General features: G+C 36.3%; 1 protein-coding gene across 4 annotated transcripts in view; it reads right to left on the reverse strand.

Annotated features, from left to right (window-relative positions):
* USH1C (USH1 protein network component harmonin) overlaps positions 1–20,786 on the reverse strand; it is a 55,610-nt gene that overhangs the window by 12,464 nt on the left and 22,360 nt on the right. For 2 of the 4 annotated variants that reach the window (XM_034416959.3, XM_087879648.1), the window contains exons 12-15: positions 18,933–19,075; positions 17,641–17,706; positions 14,290–14,414; positions 13,658–13,731 (exon numbers count right to left, since the gene is read on the reverse strand). In XM_034416959.3, coding sequence (XP_034272850.1) covers positions 13,658–13,731; positions 14,290–14,414; positions 17,641–17,706; positions 18,933–19,075 — 408 coding nt within the window. Of the gene's footprint in view, positions 1–13,657; positions 13,735–14,289; positions 14,415–17,640; positions 17,707–18,932; positions 19,076–20,786 lie in introns of all 4 variants that reach the window. The other 2 variants (XM_034416958.3, XM_087879647.1) reach the window with 1 other exon arrangement.

The following is a 20,786-nucleotide window of genomic DNA, read 5'->3' on the forward strand; positions in this document are numbered from 1 at the left end:
GCAACACGTATATGCTATGTCCTGGATAGATGGAAGTGAACTGCCAATAATCTTCTCTGCCTCCCTCTCATCACTCTCTGCATGGCCTTCCTGTCCGAAGCAGTAATGCTTCCAAATCAGAGTGTAATGCAATGTGACAGGATGCTCTCGATCATCCCTCTATAGAAAGTGGTAAGGATAGGTGAAGAAAAATGTACTTTTCTCATGCAACACAGAAAATGCACATGCTGCTGCGCCCGCTTCACCAGTGTCTCGCTGTTGGCTGACAAAGCCAGACTACTCATTAGCTGCACACCCAGAAACTTGATGCTGTTAACCATCTCCACAGATAAATTATTAATACACAGATGTGTGTGGCTGTGCCTGCCTTTTCTAAAATTGACAATGATCTCTAGTTTTTCCAATGTTTAAAACAAGGCTGCTTTTATTACACCAGTTCACCAAACCCTCTACCTCCTTGTGGTAAAGCATCCTCATTGTTGTCCTGAATAAGGCCCACTACTGTTGTATCATCCACATACTTCACATATAGTAGCATACTAGCACAACAGTCATGGGTCAACAGGGTGAACAACAGCAAACTTAGGACACAGCCCTGAGGAGAACCTGTGCTCAAGAAAATATTGTTAGAAATATTAGACCCAACTTGCACCTACTGGGGCCTCTTAATAGGAAAATCAAGAATCCGGTTGCACAAAGGAGTATTAAAGCTGAGACGACCCAGTTGGTCTACTAGATGCTGAGGGACGATTTGATTAAATGCCAAACTGAACTAGACAAACAGCATTTGCAGCATCTTTCCTCTAATGGCTCCAAGCTCAGATGGAAAACAGAAGAAATAGCATCCTCTGTGGAGCAATTTGGATGGTAAGCAAACTGAAGCGAGTCAAATGCTGGAGGGAGGCTAGATACAATAATTTTTCCTTTATCACCTCTCAAAACATTTCATAATGATGGATGTAAATTCAACCGGACGGCAATCACTGAGACCCATAATTGTAGACTTTTTTGGCACTGGCAAAATAATGGCTGTCTTAAAACATGATGGGATCACTGCCTGCTGCAAAGAAAGATTGAAGCAGGTTCCTTCTCAGGTTCTTTCTGTGATGGTTAAGCAATTAGGGTTCCTGCCCATCTTCTCTCATTGTTTCCTAGACATGTTGCATTGCATTACAAAATGGGACTAGATATTCTACACACCTATTGCCATTTTTGTCTCAGTTTGCTCCTTGTCAAGGCCTGGCAACATACATGGAGAGTTCACAGTAACACGCATGCAGTAATGGTATCTTGAGAGCAAGGATAAGCAAACATTCCTGAGGCTCTCAAGATTAGCATCAATAGGTCCAGCTTCCCTCAAGAAACAATGGCTTTTGTGAATCACTCACTTCATTCTTTCCTACCTACCTAGTGTTTCTTACACAGTAAGAATCAGGGTTTAGCCAGCAACTGGCTGACATAATCAGAGGTGTGATGGGAAATAAAGATTGAGACGGACTGCAGTCAGCCCCTGCTGAGTTGCCTGTGGTCTGCCTTGCACAAACCTCTGTGTATGGCAGCCACAGTTGCTGGTGAGACATCAGGAAATCTATTTTCTAGACCCTGGTTACAAAACCCTGAAGTCCAGCATTGCCCAACAGATATTAGTAGACATGAAAGCCTACACCAGTAAACCTTTGACAGTCTTTGAAAAAACAATCTAAGCATTCTTTGACAATTAACCAAGAATACTAGAAAAGCTAAGATTAAAACAGAATATACTTTTTTACAAAATCCAACCTTAATTACAACCACTGGCAAAGACAGCTGCAACTAATGTACTAATTTGAGAACTAATTTATGCCACCTTGGCCATTCTGTATGGATTCACGCAATCCATCTTTTTCCTCATTTATCACCAAACCATTTTCTGAATGATATCAATTAATTTCAACAAAGGATCCAGTAGAAATAAGATTGAATGGGAATGGGAAAAAATCCATATCCCTTATGTTATGTTATATTTGAATGAAAAGGTCTAAGAGTCACCAGTAATATTAAATATTTTTTGTATTCATAGCCAGTTTCTTCATAATCTAGCAGAACTGTGTGCATTCATTGAAACAAAAACCAAAGCTTGCTATTTGCATCTTTATCTTAATATTATGAGACAGAAACAAAATAAAACTGTGACAGCTCACTAATATCAAACACATATACAAAAAGGAAATAGGATTTTACTTGTTTTTTGTTAGTTTTAAATGATGAATTGTAAACCACCATCCTTTTAAACATCTCTTGAGGCTGAAAAGAAAGAAAATCAACTCACTGAATCATCAGCTAGTTCATTAGATATTCATCACTCCACTCCTTCATGCGCACATGCATTTAAATGTCTTTCAGTTTTACATATTCTATTCATCTATTCAAAGTTAATTGGAATTACTGGGAAAAACAATCCTGTAGGATGTACATGGTTTTCAGAACTGTGGACAGCAAATAAATGATGGTCACAAATGCCTGCTCCTCTGGATTATTCCAGTTTTTCTTGGGAAAAGCCCTAGAAAAGAAAGGTAAGAAGCCGGGTAACAGCCATTAACGTTTAACTGAATTTTTCCTCTACCTGAGAACCATTCATATCAGGTTGTCCTGCAAGAAGAATCTCTTAAAGGAAGAAGTAAAAAATAAGCTCGACTCAAAGGGATAGATACGCTTGGACAACCCTTTGCAGTTTTCTTGGCCATCTTTTCAGAAATGGTTTGCCATTGCCTGGGTCTGAGAGAAAATGATTTGATCAAAGTTACTCAGGGAGCTTCCATACAGTCTTTTGCCTTCTAATCCAGCACCTTTAGCCACTACATCAAATTTCCACACACTCCCAAATTAAGTACCTTCTTGAGGCACTTCTTGAAATTACGGTATATTTTTACCATCCAATCAAAATTTGCCTAAAGTTGCTATCACATAATTTATTCTAATGCACATCTATTTCTTACAAAAGCACAAGCATTTTAATTATAAGGTCATTTTCAGAAGACAGAAGCCTCCCAACCCTATGGCTCGGTTAATGAAAGTTTTAACGACTTTGAAGATTTCTGAACACCTATCTAATGATTCAGTGTTAATCTTCTGTGTCTCAATAGAACATATATTGGCATAATGTGTATGAGGTACAAACTAAAAAATAACATTGGCCAAAGCTGTTGCTGACAGCATATACACTAGCTAAAAAAAATTGTCCCATTAAAAACAATTATATTATTTGGAAATATTTCACAATGGTTTATTGAAAATAAATTGTAGCTGTGTTTTCAGAAGCTCATTTGGAATAACTGAATGCATTTGTCATTTTATGCCTTGCATAAAATAGGCTAGAGTTTCATTTCATTAATGTGAGACTATAATATAGTCTTAGAGCAAATTCAATTTCTTACAGCAGGTTTATCCTTATCAGTTCATTTCGTAACATGAGTCTGGAGCCTGCTATGGCCAGGAAATAATATAAGAACTTTAGATTCAGAATCCCCTGGCAATGGTAAAGAAGTGAGGCTGGATAACAATCTCTCAGCAGATGTGTTAGAATAGTAACTTAAGTTGCTAAGTTAAATGTGCTGATGAAGTTATACCTAAATTGAAACAGTAGCTCATTTTCCTGCTTTAAGCTATTTGAAGAGCTGTAAGTAAAATGGGGGGGGGGATTTAAATTGCAGATTAAGCTCTTTTGATACTGTTTTCATCAGCAAAAATATTAAAGAGGTTAAGATGTGCTATTCTGAGAAAACAAAAGATCTCTAATAATCTGACTGAATTTATTACTGACTTATTATTACTCTCATTCTCTGGAGCCTCTGCTTTGACCAGCATAAAGAGTCTAAGTCTAGCTAATATGTTCCATTTATCCAGATCCCCTGAAGCATTTAGGAAATTAAAACAATGGCCATCAGTCACCTAATGCAGGGGTGTCAAACTTGCGGCCCACGGACCGGATGCATCATGTGCTGGCCACGCTGACCACGATTTTAGCAAAGGGGGGGAAAGTTGCGATAAGTCACGTGACGATGTGTCACCCTTGAGAGTTTAACACCCTTGACCTAATGGGTTTCCTGTGGAAAGTCTCAGCTAAAGGTCAGGTAAGCTCACAAGGGCTGACCAGCAAAGGAATAGGCCCAGGATCTAGTACATTATTCAAGAACTTATGAAATTTGTAACAGCAATAGCAATAGCTCTTAGACTTATATACCATTTCACAGTGCCTTACAGCTCTCTACTAGATTATTATTGAAATTTTCATAATAAAAATATATTTTTAAGAAAATATACATTTACATTCCCAATTTACATTCCCAATTTAGTTTTTAGCTTTTCATCCTAATTTTCTCAAGTCTTCTCTCTAATATTTCCAAGCCCAGGAGGAAAAATATCATCATCTTATGAAATTAAGTTTAGGAGGACAAAAAACAGCTGGCATCAATGAAAGACTGTTTCCTCCAAGCTTGTTGTGTTTATCAAAGAACTGTGAAAGGCAGCAGGTGAAGAACAGATGGTGTATTTTTTCCTCCCCAGTTATGTTCCTTAGAAGCAATCTACTACAAAGCTAAACCTAGAAGAACGCTTCCATTGACCTCAATCAATATCTGAAAACTGGAAAATAAATTCAGAATTTATTGCTCCATCATGGAGCCTCCATGAGGCCAGATCTAGTAATATCCGTCTTGACAAAGCAAAATATTTCTGATTACAACTGGCAATTGAAGAATGCAAACCAAATATTAGCCAACTATAGTAACCTTGAGAGGATATTTCATTAATTATTGAAAGCATTCAAATTACTTAGCTGTGCTGTTAATTATAACTGAATGAACTGAATAAAAACAATCTGAAAGTCTACACTTAAACTACAATCTGATAAATTGGGTGATAATGCTCATTTTTGTAAATTAAAATGACATAATGAGAAGTAATTTTAGTGGGGAACTTTGGTCAATTAATGCTTATTTTTTAGGCAGCTGTAGTTGCATATTGGTTTTATGCTAGATTAAATTCTTAAAATGTTGGTTCATTTTAAATATGTTTTCAAATATTTTGCTTTAGAAACAATTTCATGGAAATTGAATTTCTCTTTAATTCAATTTTTAAATTAGTCTACACAGATGAAAATAAGATCCCTATTTCATTACAAAAGGTATGGTAATTTGTCTTTTCAGCCCTGGAAACAGAAGCCAAAAGATAATATACTTAGTGCTACATCACGAGGATAATTGCCTTTTTTTTTTAGTTTACTGGTAGGATAGCCTTAAATCAGGGGTGTCAAACTCACATCGTCATGGTGGCATCATGTGACATATCGGGACTTTTCCCCCCTTCGCTAAACCGGGCATGGGTGTGGCCAGTGCGTGACTCATCCAGTCCGTGGGTTGGGAATTTGACCAGTCTTAAACGGCATAAAAATGATCCTTCAGCTGTTTATGGAAAGAACAAGAAATGGTCTAATTGATAAATATAAAAAACCTTTCATTCTATTTTTATTTTCTATTTTATTTCTACATTATATTTTATTTTCATTCTACTTTTCTGCTTGCCTAATTCCACATGGATATTAATACTTAATGCTAAATTTTACAAAATAGAAAGCTTAGCTTATTCAGTTTGTATTCTAACTAAAACTCCAAATGTATATGGTATCTTTTATTCTTATTATACTATTTTTCCAAGAAAACTGGAGAGAATTGTACGGATATGATTGAATGGAAAAAAATTCTCATTATTAGTTTTGCTTTTTAAACTTCCGTTTTATAAACTATTTTGCTTGTAGTAATCACAGGGGAGATGATAGGAAGTGATCTCATATTATGTGTTAGTGGACACATTGAAGTTTTGTTGTTAAAGATTTTGTGATGATTGGGTGGTAGAAGAGACAATAAAAGATGGCAACATTGGGCACCTTGGGTGGTAACAGGAGGAGAGACCTCAAGAATTTGGAAAGGCCAGGTGGAAGGCCAGGTCTGCCAGAGTCCTTGATTCCAAGCTTAGAATCTAAGAATGCCATTAATTTCATGGCTACAACAGGCTGGTAAGTGAACCTTTTAAAAAACCAATTTGTTTAGTTATTTACCGTATTTTTAGGAGTATAAGATGCACCAGAGTATAAGACGCAGCTTAGTTTTTGGGGAGGAAAATGGGGGGGGGGGGAAATCTGCCTACCAGGTATTCATCTTGCTAGCATTCTTAGACTGATGAGCTTCAGCACATTAATTTGCTGGTTTTTATCCACTGCTTGAGGATAAAAACAGATTCTAAAGCACAACTGATCTTTCGAGAGAGAAGCAATGAGAAAAGCAGGCAAACCATGGAGATTGCTTCACTGGGTAGCGCCTTGTTAGGGCTGAAAAAAAAACTTCACAGTTGAGAGTTGGAGGGAGCAGGCAAAGCGCTTCACTGCTAGCATGTTAGGGCTGAAAAAAGCTTCACAGCTGAGAGTCGGAGGGAGCAGGCAAAGCAGGGAAGCTGAGATCGCTTCACTCGCTAGCACCTAGTTAGGGCTGAAAAAAAAGCTTTGAAAAAGCTATGTTTGGAGTATAAGACGCACCCAAATTTTCAGCCTCTTTTAGGAGGGAAAAAGGTGTGTCTTATACTCCAAAAAATACGGTAATGAAAATCCATTTGTCCCCTTGTTCCTATGCTAAACAAGTGTCTGTTCTGTAGCTTCACCCTACCCAGTTGCATTACTTTATAGACTTAAAGAATTTCTAAACCTTTTAAATGATTTAATATAGACTACAGAGCAAAAGGATAGTAAAACAAAACAACCACAAGGAGATTATGCAACAAATTCAACCAAATGCTCTTTGTGCAAAAGAAAGTGTTTAACATATTTTAATTTTTAAATATCTCTGAATTATTCAGTGTACATTCAAGCTAGAATCACAGCAAGCAAGCTTGACAGTGATAGCAGGACAGCTGGTCTCCTATACATTTAAAGCATGCATATATCAAAGCAGAATATATCAGCACAGACTTACCAGAGCTTCTGATTTGGTTGTTGGTCTGACTACAATATTGTGGTCAGGATGCAGCATAATTGGTTTGGATACTATAGGTACATCTGGATGACGCTGGGCAGGGGTGCCTGGAGTAAATTGCTACAGGGGTTCCAATGTCAGAATGTTACAGAAAGGATATGTATATTTTATGCAGACCAAACACTCTTTCTGGGTCCTACTAGATGACACACTTAATAAGATGCACTGTCCAATCTCACCGGACGTGGATCCATCAAATAAGTAGATCCTATGCCATAACCAGTGGTGGGATTCAAAAATTTTTACTACTGGTTCTGTGGGCGTGGTTTGGTGGGCGTGGCTTGGTGAGTGTGGCAGGGAAAGGATACTGTAAAATCTCCATTCCCACCCCACTCCAAGGGAAGGATACTGTAAAATCTCCATTCCCTCCCCACCCACTAACCCGCTTTCCAGCTCCATTTTCCTGTGCAGGGCAACAAAAGAAGACCCAGCCAATCAGCTGGGACTCAGGAGGCGGTGAATAGATCAGGGGTGGGGCCAGCCAGAGGTAGTATTTGCCAGTTCTCTGAACTACTCAAAATTTCCGCAACTGGTTCTTCAGAACCGGTCAGAACCGGCTGAATACCACCTTTGGCCACAGGTATAACCAGCATCTGGAACTGTCCTCGAAAGCTAGTAATCAGTGCTGTTTGCTTTGGGTTTGGCAATACAGTACTTTCTTTTCTACCCTCTAAATCACATCTGCCAATAAACAACACTGCTCACTGGTCACCCTGACTCTTGGACTACACTTAAGACATTACCTAGCTCTTCAGTAATGTATAGACAAAATAGTAATACAATTTATAAAAATGCTTCCATGCAGCATAGCGGGGGAAAAATGATGACATGACATGACAAAGTAATTAAAATGTACTTATGGAAAGTTATAAAAATGAGAAATACTTCAGAACAGTATCATATAAGGTAAAAGACTCAGTGGAAAATATTTTCATATCTTGATAACGTGAATCAGCAGCAACAGCAGAGAGTTGTGAGTGCCACAAAATATATATTCTATATCATACCTTTGGACTGGAAAGGTAGGTCTGCTTGCTGCTTTGTGCATTAACTGGACTAATCTTTCTTTCTTTGTAATTTTTCGCTTCCCAGTCATCCAGGGAATCTTCTGCCCCGCCAGGCTGAAAATTGTGGCAGCCAGTTTTTACATCCAAATGAGTGGACATTGGATGATGGAGAGTGCCAACAGTCTGCATGGAAGGATGAATGGGTGGTGGAGATGGTGGCGGCAAAGGAGGTGGTGGAACATGTGCCCAAGGAGATGGAGAGGACAATGGAATCCATGAAGGTGAATTAGGTATTGGCACTGATCCCTTAGTAGCTGGAATATTTGGTGGAGAAAGCGGGTAAGCTACTGAGGCTACAGACACTGTATGGGGTAATGGAGGCAGAGGTGCTGGGTGTTTTGAAAGCTTGCCAGTATCATTTAAGTTGATATCATCAAGGTCAGTGGTATGGAGCTGCAAGCCGCCAGCAAACCTTCGCACAGATGTAGCAGAAGCAGAAACAGCAGGACGTACACTTGTTTTCTAGTATGACAGATTTGTTTCAATGCAGCACTCGCTTAAAATGGCTGAATGCAACCCCACTAACAATAACTAGGCTCAAAAACCCAAATGCTGTCAATTCCTATAAAACAATCCTTATTATGGGAGGCATTTTGTCTAGTTGTTCTACACCAATAAATAAGAATTTGTATTAAAGGAAACCGTTATGTATAAGACAGCGCCGATAGTCCAAGAAACTTTTTAACAAGCCAAGGCAAACAAAGGTGGCAAAATGGAAAAAAAGTTGGAGCTCCCCAGGGGGTAAGCAGCCTCCCTTAATCTACCCTGAGGACAAAGCTGGGCTCTGCTTTCTTGTCAGCTAAGAGTTACCTTGTCCACCACCACCCACCATCCTGGTAGGCATACAAGGTACAAAATGGATAGCCACATGCATCCCATGAACCACAAATTTGAGACCTTTGATCTAGGTCATTCCCAACAACATGATGTGGGTCTTTACTGAATTAAGATGGATTTCCACATAAGATCTGAAACATTTTTTTCATTATAATAGCCTGATAAAACAAGTGATTTACTACAGATCATACTGCAAGCTACATCTTAAAAAACAATTTGTAAGATTACAAAACAAGTATTTTGCTGGGTGGGTGAGAATCTTATTTTACCTCAGGAGAATCATTCTCCACCGAGGAGATTTGTTCTAAACGTGTTTGACAGAGCTTTTCCACCCAATGCTGAGTCTTTTCTGATTCTTCTAAATCTTCTCGTTCAGTCTCAGACACCTGAGAGTTGTAGCGTAATTTTAGAAGAAAATTTAAGAGTTTACATTTATAGATTTATATTCAAAGGCACACTATAAATATATTTTGGCAATAAAATGTGTGCAGATCTAAATATTTTTGTATTTCATCTACTGCGATCTCAGCAAATTCCTGAGCACATCTTCACCTCATATTAAAATTGGCTGATTGTTAGATTCCAATTGATACATTTATCTCAACAAGGCTTGCTGAAATAAATGGGGTTATATCTAAGAGTTGCACAGTCAATTTCTTACCATTCAGTGATTTACAACTGAATGTCTGTAAAAATCTGGCACTTTCTGGAACTCTTCCAGTCTCATGTCATTAATAAGTAGTCACTTGGGGCAGATTGGAATACAGTAGAAAACCCAAATATATGACAGATACCTGGTTGCTTGATATAAGCAGCTGTTCAAATAAATCACTATTTTAGAGGTGATATTAAAGTGCTCTGTCTATATCACACATATAAAACATCCTTTGATAACATTTATCAAATATTGATCATATATATGATTATGGTCTCAACTGACCATTCTACTCATTCCTGTGGTAAGCAAAAAGAGACACTCCAACGTATTTCATATTCCAAGTAACAAACACAAGAACAACTGTCATCCAATTCTCCAAACATTTATTCCTAGGGACCATAAACGTATGACTACTTATGTCTGCCAACCATTTATTCTTCCTGTTTGGTGAGAATTACATATGGAAAAAGCAATATTCATTTTGAAATTTGTAAGGAAGTCACAGGGGAATCCATTTTCAGAATAGAATATATATAGGGGTCATATTCACACAATATGGCTGACATATTTAATGAGCTATCCATTAAATTAACTGTCTTGGGTTCATTCATACACTGCACTAATGAATGGCTGCTTGGAGGAAGGCCAGGAGACTGTCACTACATGTTTCTTGGCTGAACAAACCAAAAGCTCTGGAATGGTGCAATCACATTTGGTGGCATCATGTCAGATGGACGGACTTGCTATTCTATTCTTTGTACCTCTTTTTATCCCAAATAACAACATGTGTGTGAAAACTGAAATGGTAATAGTGAGTTCCTATAGCAGCCCTGATTTTCGCTAAGTCTCTCCTTTATTCAGATGAACAAAGGATGACTGCTGGAAAGAGGGAAAAGCTTGCTGATTTTCTTATATTATTCGAACATCTGGAAAGAGAGAGTTTTACTCCCTGTTGTCATGGAATCTCTCCACTTTAAACTGTCTTTTGATATACAACACCAAAAAAATTATAGCATGGTATTCAACACATCTGCTCATATGTATGGAAAGATTTGTTGGTCTTCCAATGAATCTAAATGCCAAATCAAATACATTTCAGAACCACGTTATTTTAATCATCTAACTAAGGAACTAGTTCACCTTTACATAGATAGTTTGAATTGTACTGTGACATTATGTTATAATCTACAGCTTTTAACTCATGTTCTCCATGCTTTGATAGCTAAGTCAGGTTAGTTAATATTCAACCTCAATAATGCATTTAAGTATTGACATGTTCAAATATAAGTCCATATCTAAATATCCAGGAGCATACATGTTTTTTACTCTTTTCATACAAGAAACAAAGGTATACAGATCACAAAGAACATACCTCTTGAACCAATCGGCTGATTTTCAACTGTTTTTCTCTTTCCAACTTCTCTTCTTTTTCCTTGAGAAGTTTTAGTTCAAACTCCAGTTGCATTTTGCTTTTCTTCTGTTCACTAAGACTGTCACTTTTTGCTTTTTTTCTTTCTTTCCCTTTCTGGATTGTTGTTATATTAATATTAATTATACATGTATACTACTAATGTGCTAGAATTTCTCCTAGATAACTGTGACACAATCATCCAGTTATTAAAGCAGCAAGACATAAAAACCAGCCTCATAATGAGTAAGATGGGCATGAAGTCATCAGGTTTTGAGAGAAATTTAGAGACAACAAGGTTCATGCATGCTTGTTATAAATTTCCCACTACACTGATCTGAAAAAAATATCCCCAAAATCTAGAGTTTTGCATGCTTTTAAAGAATAGGTCCTCATATAAGTAATGGAACCATTTTGTCAGGCAATATAATGCATAATGCCCAAATGATAAAGCCACAAATTGCACAAAGATCAAAACCAAAACTAAACAACACAACACAACAAAACCCTTCAATGGATAACAAGTTACTTATTTGGAATTTCACTGAACTGCTTAAATCTCTCTGTTTGATAACCTTAATATGGGTTAATTGAAGCCATTGTTTTTAATGGACTTAACCGAATTAGCTTTCTGGAAAGCAATGTCTGTTATCTTAAAGAGAATTTTTTTTTTTTTTTTTTTTGCAGAAATAAGCCACTTACAGTCAGATGACTGAAATGGCATAAACCAATAGGGTTTACTTCCAAATAAGAGTATTTGCATTATTTACAAAACTGCACACAAGGGAGAATGTATTTGTGTAGATATAAAGTATACTAGATAGTAGGATAGTGGATTTTTATTCACACAGAGTTCTCCAGCCTGCCTTCCTTTAACATCTCCTTGCATTATTAAAAACCTATTCTTGAGGAACAAGGTTCTGCTAATTAATGTGGGAGAAAGAAAGGAAAGGCACTGTTATGGGATAATTTGCTCAATTTGGGATAGGCAAGGACTGGAATGCTTTTCTACACAACAGGTTTGGTTATAAATCAGTATAACACATGCAGACCCTTCCTTTCTTTCATGCTTATCAAGATAACCCTAACTTCAGGAAAATGCACATGGGTTCAAATGCGATGATCACAGCAAACTTTTCAAAATGTTCGACATTTTTCTACCTTGCGAATAGTAGGAAATTTTCCCTCATACCGATAGAACCATCCAAAAGCTATATGTATGCAAAGGAGAACAATGCATTATAGATACTGTATTTATATCAGCAGATCACAACATATAGCCCACATAAAAGGATGACAATTATAGCAATGGAAATATACATTTTTATCTTAACTTTGAAACAGCTATAAATAATAGGCAGAAGTCTTTTCTTCAGATTATAAAAGTTCAAGCCACTTCACTTTCATAATCACTTTGTACACAAGTAACTTTCATTTTTATTCACTTTCATGACTGTTTGATACAAGCGCTTTAATCCAAGTATTATAACTTAATTTTTCAGAAGCATACTACATGATATTCTCTAACTAAAAGCTTTACTACTTATATTGATACAGAGTATCTGTTTGGAGTTGCTATTAGCTGGTGTGCACAGAAATCATACCTACTGGAACTCAGTTCCCAACAATGTACAAAATACTAATTTGGAAAATTAAAAGAAATATGATCTCAGAATAGGATGATAATCCAACATATTTTTTTCTATCAATAGCAGGAAAAATTCAGCTGTTATTTTTCCACACAAAATTACATTGAATATTTATTTGTTTTTTTAATGGATAAATACTGGATAATTGCTGATATGGAAAAGAATTACTATTTATCCTAAAGGTATATTAAGCTTATTGGTATTTTGCCAGTTGTATATCGGCTCAATACAATAATGCTATTTTTTCAAGCTTTAAATGGTACTTATACAATATAAAGCATGGGTGTAATTTAGTAAGACATCTCCATTTGTTCAAATATCTTCCATCCCTTTAAAGACCACATTATATATCTTCAGTTCTAGATGTTCAGCTTATAATTAAATTACAGTTTCATACTTGGCTAGTCACCTGGATATTAAAAAATGGCTGGTATTTATTCCTTGGATACCAGGTCCAAGATCAAACTTGTTAATTAAGAAGACGATATATTTAATGTTTGTTTCTTGCCCAGAAATCTTTTTGATAGCACTCAAAACCTCACTTTTAAGTGGAATTAGTTGAAGAAAATCTTTCATTTTTGCTAGTTCTTCCTAGCTTTTGTAGGTCTTTTCTATTATGATTTACAGTAATTGTTAAAGGAGATTAAGCAGAAGGATACAAACAAAAGGCATGTCTTAGTTTTCTAATGACAGAAATCACTTGATTTGAACTATTCCTTTATCTCAGCTCTGTTTTCAGTGGTAATAAGACAGAACATACAAAGATCTCATGCAGGGCCATTTCATGTTTTCTTCTTTGGTTGAAAAATCATACGAAGCTATATTGGCTAGCACAGCAAATAAATATTAATGCTTTCCTTAATGTGAGAATTACAGGAAATCACAGAGTGTAGTGTAGTCCAATTTTAAGAGTGATTGTCAGCAAGAGGGACAGTGCAGGCAGTAAGAAAGTCAAGAGAACTCAAGGTGCTACAGCAAACCTGTTGGCTTTCCTTCAGCTTCAATCCAGTTGTATCATTTGATGTAGACTGATCAAATGCAGTTTCCTCTAAATCTACTTGAGAAAGAAAGGAAGAAAGAAATAAAGGAAGAAGAAATGACAATTCTTTGCCAGGAGGATGGTTCTCATGAAAGAATTAAAATCAAAAAGTCTGTGAAGAAAGTAGGCACATCTAGGAATAAGATGAGTTCTGTCTTCTTTCATGTTTTAGTTCTATAAACTGATGCTCTGTTGTGGGGTGCCATGCAGTGCCATTATAAATTGATCAGAAATGCCAACCATTTATGTGTCCCAAGAATCATACAATAGCAGTTAAAATGAGTCTATGTACTTAGATCCAGAAATTATTTCCTATTGAAAAGCAAAAGAAGGAGCAGTCATTCTTCCTTACTTTATTGTATTTTTCCCCCCCTCAGGAAAAGCCTTCAGAATGCACAGCATTTAATCAAAGTAACAGAGAGTGAGACAGAAGAAAAATCAATAACTGCCCTAGAGATTCACTTCCACAGCTGAAATCTCTGGCTTCTCCCCATGCTTACAGTTTGAGAAATGCACTGTGCTGGAATTAATGAAACATATTTCTTACACATAAGAATACAACTTCTTACTTACATCGATGTTTAGGACGAGGTGGAGAATGTACTTCTGCAATTACAGTTTTGGCAGCCTTTAGTGGTTCTTTATGACCCCAGTCTTCCTCCCACTGCTTTTTGAACTTCTCTTCCTCTGCCTTTATCCTGGAAAAGAGGAAAATATTGCTCCTTTAGAGAGTGTAGGGTGAAAGGACATGATAGAGCCACCTGAGTCTAGACTTAAACTAAACGTAGTCTAGACTTAGATATCAGTCAATCTCTGGACAAGAAACCAAACGGAAGCATTCCTTGTTTTATTGTAAACTTTCAGAATTGTAAACTTAGAAAGTTGGTAATTAAAAACATTAACAACTCAATCACTATATAAAGCAACTGTTCTGAGCTTCATGACAGAAGAAAGTTGTGCTATAAACATACCAAGCAAGGCTGATTTTATTTACTTTGTTATTTCTCACTTATAGCCAACAAATATGTCAAAAGCATATCAAAATAAATTACATAACGCAGCTAAAATTAAACATCCCCAATCCTTCTGATTTCAGAATAGGCTGTTTAAGTAGGTACTTAACTTTTCAGTTCAAAAGCTTTAACTGTGGCTAGATCTATGATAGAAAATACCAACTTGACTTAGTTGCTTGGCCTTTGGCTAGTTTTTGGTCAGAACAAGAAAGTGAATCTGCAATTATGTTTTTTTAAAAATAACTTATATTGTTATGCTATTTAGTGTTTATATATTTCTATACTGCTTCCCATAGAAATGCATCCCAAAGTAATTTATCAATAAAGGAGAATATTTGTAGTTTAGGGTTGAAATGAGGGGTTCCTGGTGCTCTCTGAGCTTAGTTGTTTTCTTGCAGATGTTTCATTACTCAAAGTAGGTAACATCTTCAGTGCTCGTCATCATCACTAGCACTAATGACATTACCTAGTTTGAGCAATGAAATGTCTGCAAAAAAACAACCAAGTTCGGATAGCACCAAGGACCTCTCAAAGTAATGTATACAAATGTATAAAATAAAATAATGAAAACAAAATTTAAACAACATAAACATATATCGAGTAAATTAAAGGAAAAACAAAAATGAATAGCTATTTTAAAGCAGTGACTTCCCAGCAAATGCTTTTGCAGAATTTGGTCTGGCCTAAGTATTTTTCGGAGTATAAGATGCACCTTTTCCCCCCCTAAAAGGGGGAGAAAATTTAGGTGCGTCTTATACACCGAATGTAGCCCCACCAACCCACTGGCCCCCACCTTTTGGCCTCTGCCTTGCAGCAGTTATCTCCTTGCAAGCAAACAGCAAGAAAAAACAGCTCCTTTCAGCTTCAGCACAACCTAATTAGCACAAGTTGATTAGATGGGCCTCCTGACTCTCAGCTGATTTGCTCTCAGCTGTTTTGCGCAGGGCTCTGCTGCTTTCTCCAAAAAGGTAAATTGCTGGAGCATATTTTTTTTCCCCTTGTGCTAATCAAGCTGTGCTGAAAACGAAAATGAAAGTAAAGCAGGCTGTTTGCTGCAACAAGGCAAAATTGCTCAGAGGCAGAGGAACATTTCTTTTTCTTTTTATCACCAAAAAAGATAGGTGCGTCTTATACTCCGAAAAATACGGTACTTCCTCTGCAGAAATTTCTCACTTTTATTTGTCAATAGGTATAATGAGTTCAATAATCTCAAGTGAGAAGAAGCAGAGAAATAGATTCCAGGCAATCCAGTATTTTTTAATGCATAATTAATAATTATTAAGTGAAAATGGCATTAGTTAAAATAAAATTGAAATTGACCTGCAGAGAAAGAATACATATGATGGGCAGTTTCATCATACCGATCCCAGTGGGCACTGAGACTACTGAGAACAGCTCCTCACTTCCATCTTAGATCCAATCTACCAAAATAAATTCCCACAGATTCTCAGAAGGGGCTCTCTGCAGTGCAGAGAATCAGACTGCAGTGAAAATCACAGTCCTGAAATTTGAGATGAAGAATGATACCATATGTTCCTTTTCAGAGCAGCTTAGGATCTGTAGAAGTGGCCAAAGGTAGATATTTCCCAAGCACACTTCCTTACTCTGTCAAGATCCCAGTGTGGATCAAACATACTCCTGAGACTAATTTTGTGAAGAGAAAAAAATGTGTGTGGTTGACATTTTCCTCCTCAAAGCTAATCATTACTGTGAAACTTTTGCCACAATTCTGTAGGAGGCATTTTTGGATGTACAGTAGTGGCCAAAATTGTGGAAATATTTTGGGAAAAGTGTATTTTTGAGGTTTGATGACTAATAACACCACTTTTTTTTTGGAGTTTCAAGATAATCAAGATAATCATTCCATTGCTGGAATGGCTTTGGAATAGCCCAGACCTTAACCCAATTGATAATCTATGGAGCCGACTAAAGAAACTTCATTTCATTTATTATTAGATTTCTATAGATTTCTTGTTAGTCAGAAGCGACCCAGCAATAAAACCCAATTAATAGAAGCAATCATTCAATCTTGGTTTCATATTATAATAGCTGCGGAACTAAAAGACTTGGTTCACTCCATGAGAAGATGTTGTAAGGCCATAATTCATGCTAAAGGTTACCCAACTAAGTATTAACTGACGTAATAATTTTTGTTTATCTCATTTTTTCTATGGTGATAATTTTTGTATATCTCATTTTTTCTATGTGTTTCACTTTTCTTCTTTATACTGTAACTGCTATTCTAATAGCAAATCAAGCATTACATTCTTAATTAAATTATATTTCCATTGATATATACTACTCCAAAAACAAGTGGTGTTATTAGCTACTTTTAGAAAATACTTTTCCTAAAAGGTTTCCACAATTTTGGCCACTACTGTAAAGGGTCTAGGAAAGAAAACTTTACTCTTCTCTTATATCCTTCCCCTTAAACCATTCTTATACCTATTTACCCAATTTTAATCCATTTTAATTAATTAATTTTGAAAAGCGTCACTTCACAACATTACTCTGTTGGGGAATTCAACAGATTTAACTGAGGTGGGGATCATGAGCCAAAACTGACTTGTTGGGTGGAATTGTTCCTTTCCTGCTATATTGCACCATTTGAGAAGAGGTAGACAGCATGGATGATAATCTGGCCTTTAACCAAACAATTCTTGACCTGTCAGGAAGAATTATTATCGCTTATTCAAACATATGTTTCTACCACTGGTGATTTGAAATGTGGCTTGATTCTTGTATATCTGTACTTTAAGGAAAAGGTTTTAGAAGTGAGCAAATAAATTTGAATGAATCCTAGATGCTTTTTTTCATTCCCAAAGTCATAGTAACATTTAAAAAAACAAAATATAGGCATGTTGGCAACATAATGCAAGAGGAAAAAGCATGCATGAAAGAATGACTTAACTGTTCAATTTCTTTACGATATCGTTCTTCTTCCTCAGTAGCCTTCTGTGCAATCTCCATTTTCCGCCTAGAAATGTATACCCCAAATGAAACTAATGAATGATACTTAATATATAAAGTCACAATTTGTAGACAGCTTGTTCTATTGTTTGATGGATCATAACATTATATCCTGAGATAGATAACTTTATGAGAAATGCAACACTTTTCTACCTACTAAGAAGCTTAAGCTTTATTCCTTCTTATTCTTTTTGGTTAACAAAGTGAGTAACTAGTAAGACTGATAAACATTTGGACTTTGGCATTATTTACCAACATCCTTTTATGATTTGAAAGTCACTGAAGGTGATGGCTGAACTATGGAAGACTAATGTTTAATGTGGCTATTTCGAGGCTATTTCCTGGCCTTTTTGACAGGAACAGAAGACATTTCTTCTGAAGCTGTCTCAAAGTATTAAAAAAATGCTCACTTTGTTTTAATGTCCCACACAGTTGCTATTCCAGGAGTGCAATATTTAATGTACCATTTGTTAGTTTAGTCTTTCACTCTTAGTTGTGTTATGATCTCAGTGTTTTTCTTTGTGTTAGATTAACAAAAAAAGACAGAACTAATTACAAACATAACTTCAGTTTATTTATTTATTTTTTGCATGCATATGGTAATTGATTCCAAATATGCTTTCCTGGTTTTGTCATGCTTCTCTTAAAGAATACTTAATGATCAGAATTCAACTTCTGCTATCAATATAATATATTTTTAATAATGAAATGTAACTTTGTTTTATTGATCCTTCATTGGACAATTCCACTTTATTTTTACTCTTCTAGTATCATCCAGCCATTGTAATGGCAATATATCATAGGGAAAATAGAAGATTTATAATAGCTGCTGTAGCTATTATATTTCGTGACGTTTTTCCCATTTGCGGAGCTGAGGTCAGCACGATCTGCATGTGACGCAGCCACCAGTTTGACACTCTTGCTATAGGGTATTATAAACCCCCAGTGTGGAAAGTCAGAAAACAGCTAAAATAATTCTCTTTTATTAATAATCATCTACTCTTGATTAGTACTATAATATTGCCTTTTGACAAGAAAATGCTTCTATCTAAAAGTAGACTTCATATCTAAAAAACAGTAATGTTAAATTATCATGCTATATGATCACTCAAAAGCTCTGAAGCGTTCAGAAAGGAATTCAAGTTAACTAAGTTTGATGGTTATACGAATCAACAGTTACATGTTATGGCAACTGATTAATAGATGAGACCCTCTTCTGTCACAAACTCTTACAGTTTTTCTTTTTCTTGCTGTTCTTTCAGGATTTTGTTGGTTTCCAGGGCAAGCCACTTCTGACGCATTAACTCTTGGCGCTCCATCTCATGGTTATATTCTTCCCTTTGCCTCTCTTCCTCAGTCATAAACAGTTCCTTGCCCTAAACATTATTTTAAATCCCTGTTAATCAACTTAGTCAGTCAATCATCATAGTTATTAACTTGAATCAGTGGTGGGTTGCTCCCGGTTCGCACCGGTGCGCAAGAACCAGTAGTAAAAATTTGTAGTAGTTCAGAAAACCGGTAGTAACATTGGCTGGCCATGCCCCCAAACCGGTCCCCGCTCGCTTACCCCGCCCACCTCATCAGAGGCTTTTTTTTTAACTTTTAAAAGCATTTTTTCTACAACCTCTTCAGCCGAAAAAATGCTTTTAAAAGTAAAAAAAAAAAAGCCTCTGATGATCACACGGCTCAGCTGGGATCGTCAGAGGCTTCTAAAAGCATTTTTTTCTGCAACCTCTTTGACCGAAGAGGTTGTAGAAAAAAAAAATGCCTTTAAAAGCCTCTGGCGATCCCAGTTGAGTTGCCTGATTGTCAGAGGCTTCTAAAAGCATTTTTTTCTGCAACCTTTTAAGGTTGTAGAAAAAATGCTTTTAAAAGTAAAAAAAAAAAAAAATGGCCCCGCCCACCCAGTCATATTACCCCCCACCAAGCCATGCCCACAAAATAAGCCATGCCCACAGAACCGGTAGTAAAAAATTTTAGAACCCACTCCTGACTTGAATATTTGAGAAATAACATCTTTTGCAATATTTTCTTCAGGGAGAACCTGAATAAAACTTGTCTCTGCAAAACTTAAAAGACTTATTTTGGGAATAAACAAACTAAATTTAAATTTGGGAATTTTGATAGAACAGAAATAATTTCAAACAAATAGCTGTAACAAATGTAAAAAAGGAAAACACTAGAAGCATGTTACAGTGTAATTGTCCAAATTCTGTTCTTATTTTTATCTGTGCCATTGGGGCCTAGGCCCTATATATTTGTAGAAATTTGAGAACCTTGAAATCCATTTTAAATCTATTTTAGAAACATGAGTGTCTCATAAATTTAAACCTGTATGCTTTTGCATTTTAGTGCTGTTTATTGTGGTTGATTACCTTTGAGTTATATTCTCACTTCTATTTTCTGATAACTGTATATCTTTACACTGAAGGGTGTGAACACAGCACCAGAGGTGTTATACATAGCTAGTGATACAAGCAGTCCCTCTGTGGCTGAGCAGTGATCCAAAACAAATGCGAATGTATGTCTAGAATTAGGACAGGCATGCTGTTGTTTGGTTTGCTTTTATCTTTTTGAAAGGGATGATAAATTGCAGCAGAAGCTATTCAATTTCTACAAGCATTCTCCTTGCATTGTCCCTAGACTAAGCTTCTACTACCACTTATCATGTTTCAAAATGATAAAAGCAAATTGAACAACACTGTGCCTATCATAATTCTAGAAATGCATAACACAATAAAATAAGGAGAGAAAATAATATTGAATTGGTAAATATGATTGAAGGTAAAATTATGATGTTTATAATTTAGCCAGCCTGTAGTCCTATATTGATTTAGCCTTTCTGTAAGACCCCTTACATTTAATGAAACTTACTTTTAAGTAGATACATACAGATTTGTAATGTTAAATTACTTAAGCCTGGGTAAAATAATTTAGGATTTTAACTACATGAACTTCGAAGTTAGGGTGTAACTTCCACCCACTTTTTCTGCTTTTGGGGATCCCAAGCAGTGGTGGGTTGCCCCTGGTTCGCACCGGTTCTATAGAACCGGTAGTAAAACCGGTGGGAGGCTCCACCCACCGACC

Source organism: Pantherophis guttatus, chromosome 1 (genome assembly GCF_059756535.1).
Source record: "Pantherophis guttatus breed Tessera chromosome 1, ASM5975653v1, whole genome shotgun sequence".
NCBI lineage: Eukaryota > Metazoa > Chordata > Lepidosauria > Squamata > Colubridae > Pantherophis > Pantherophis guttatus.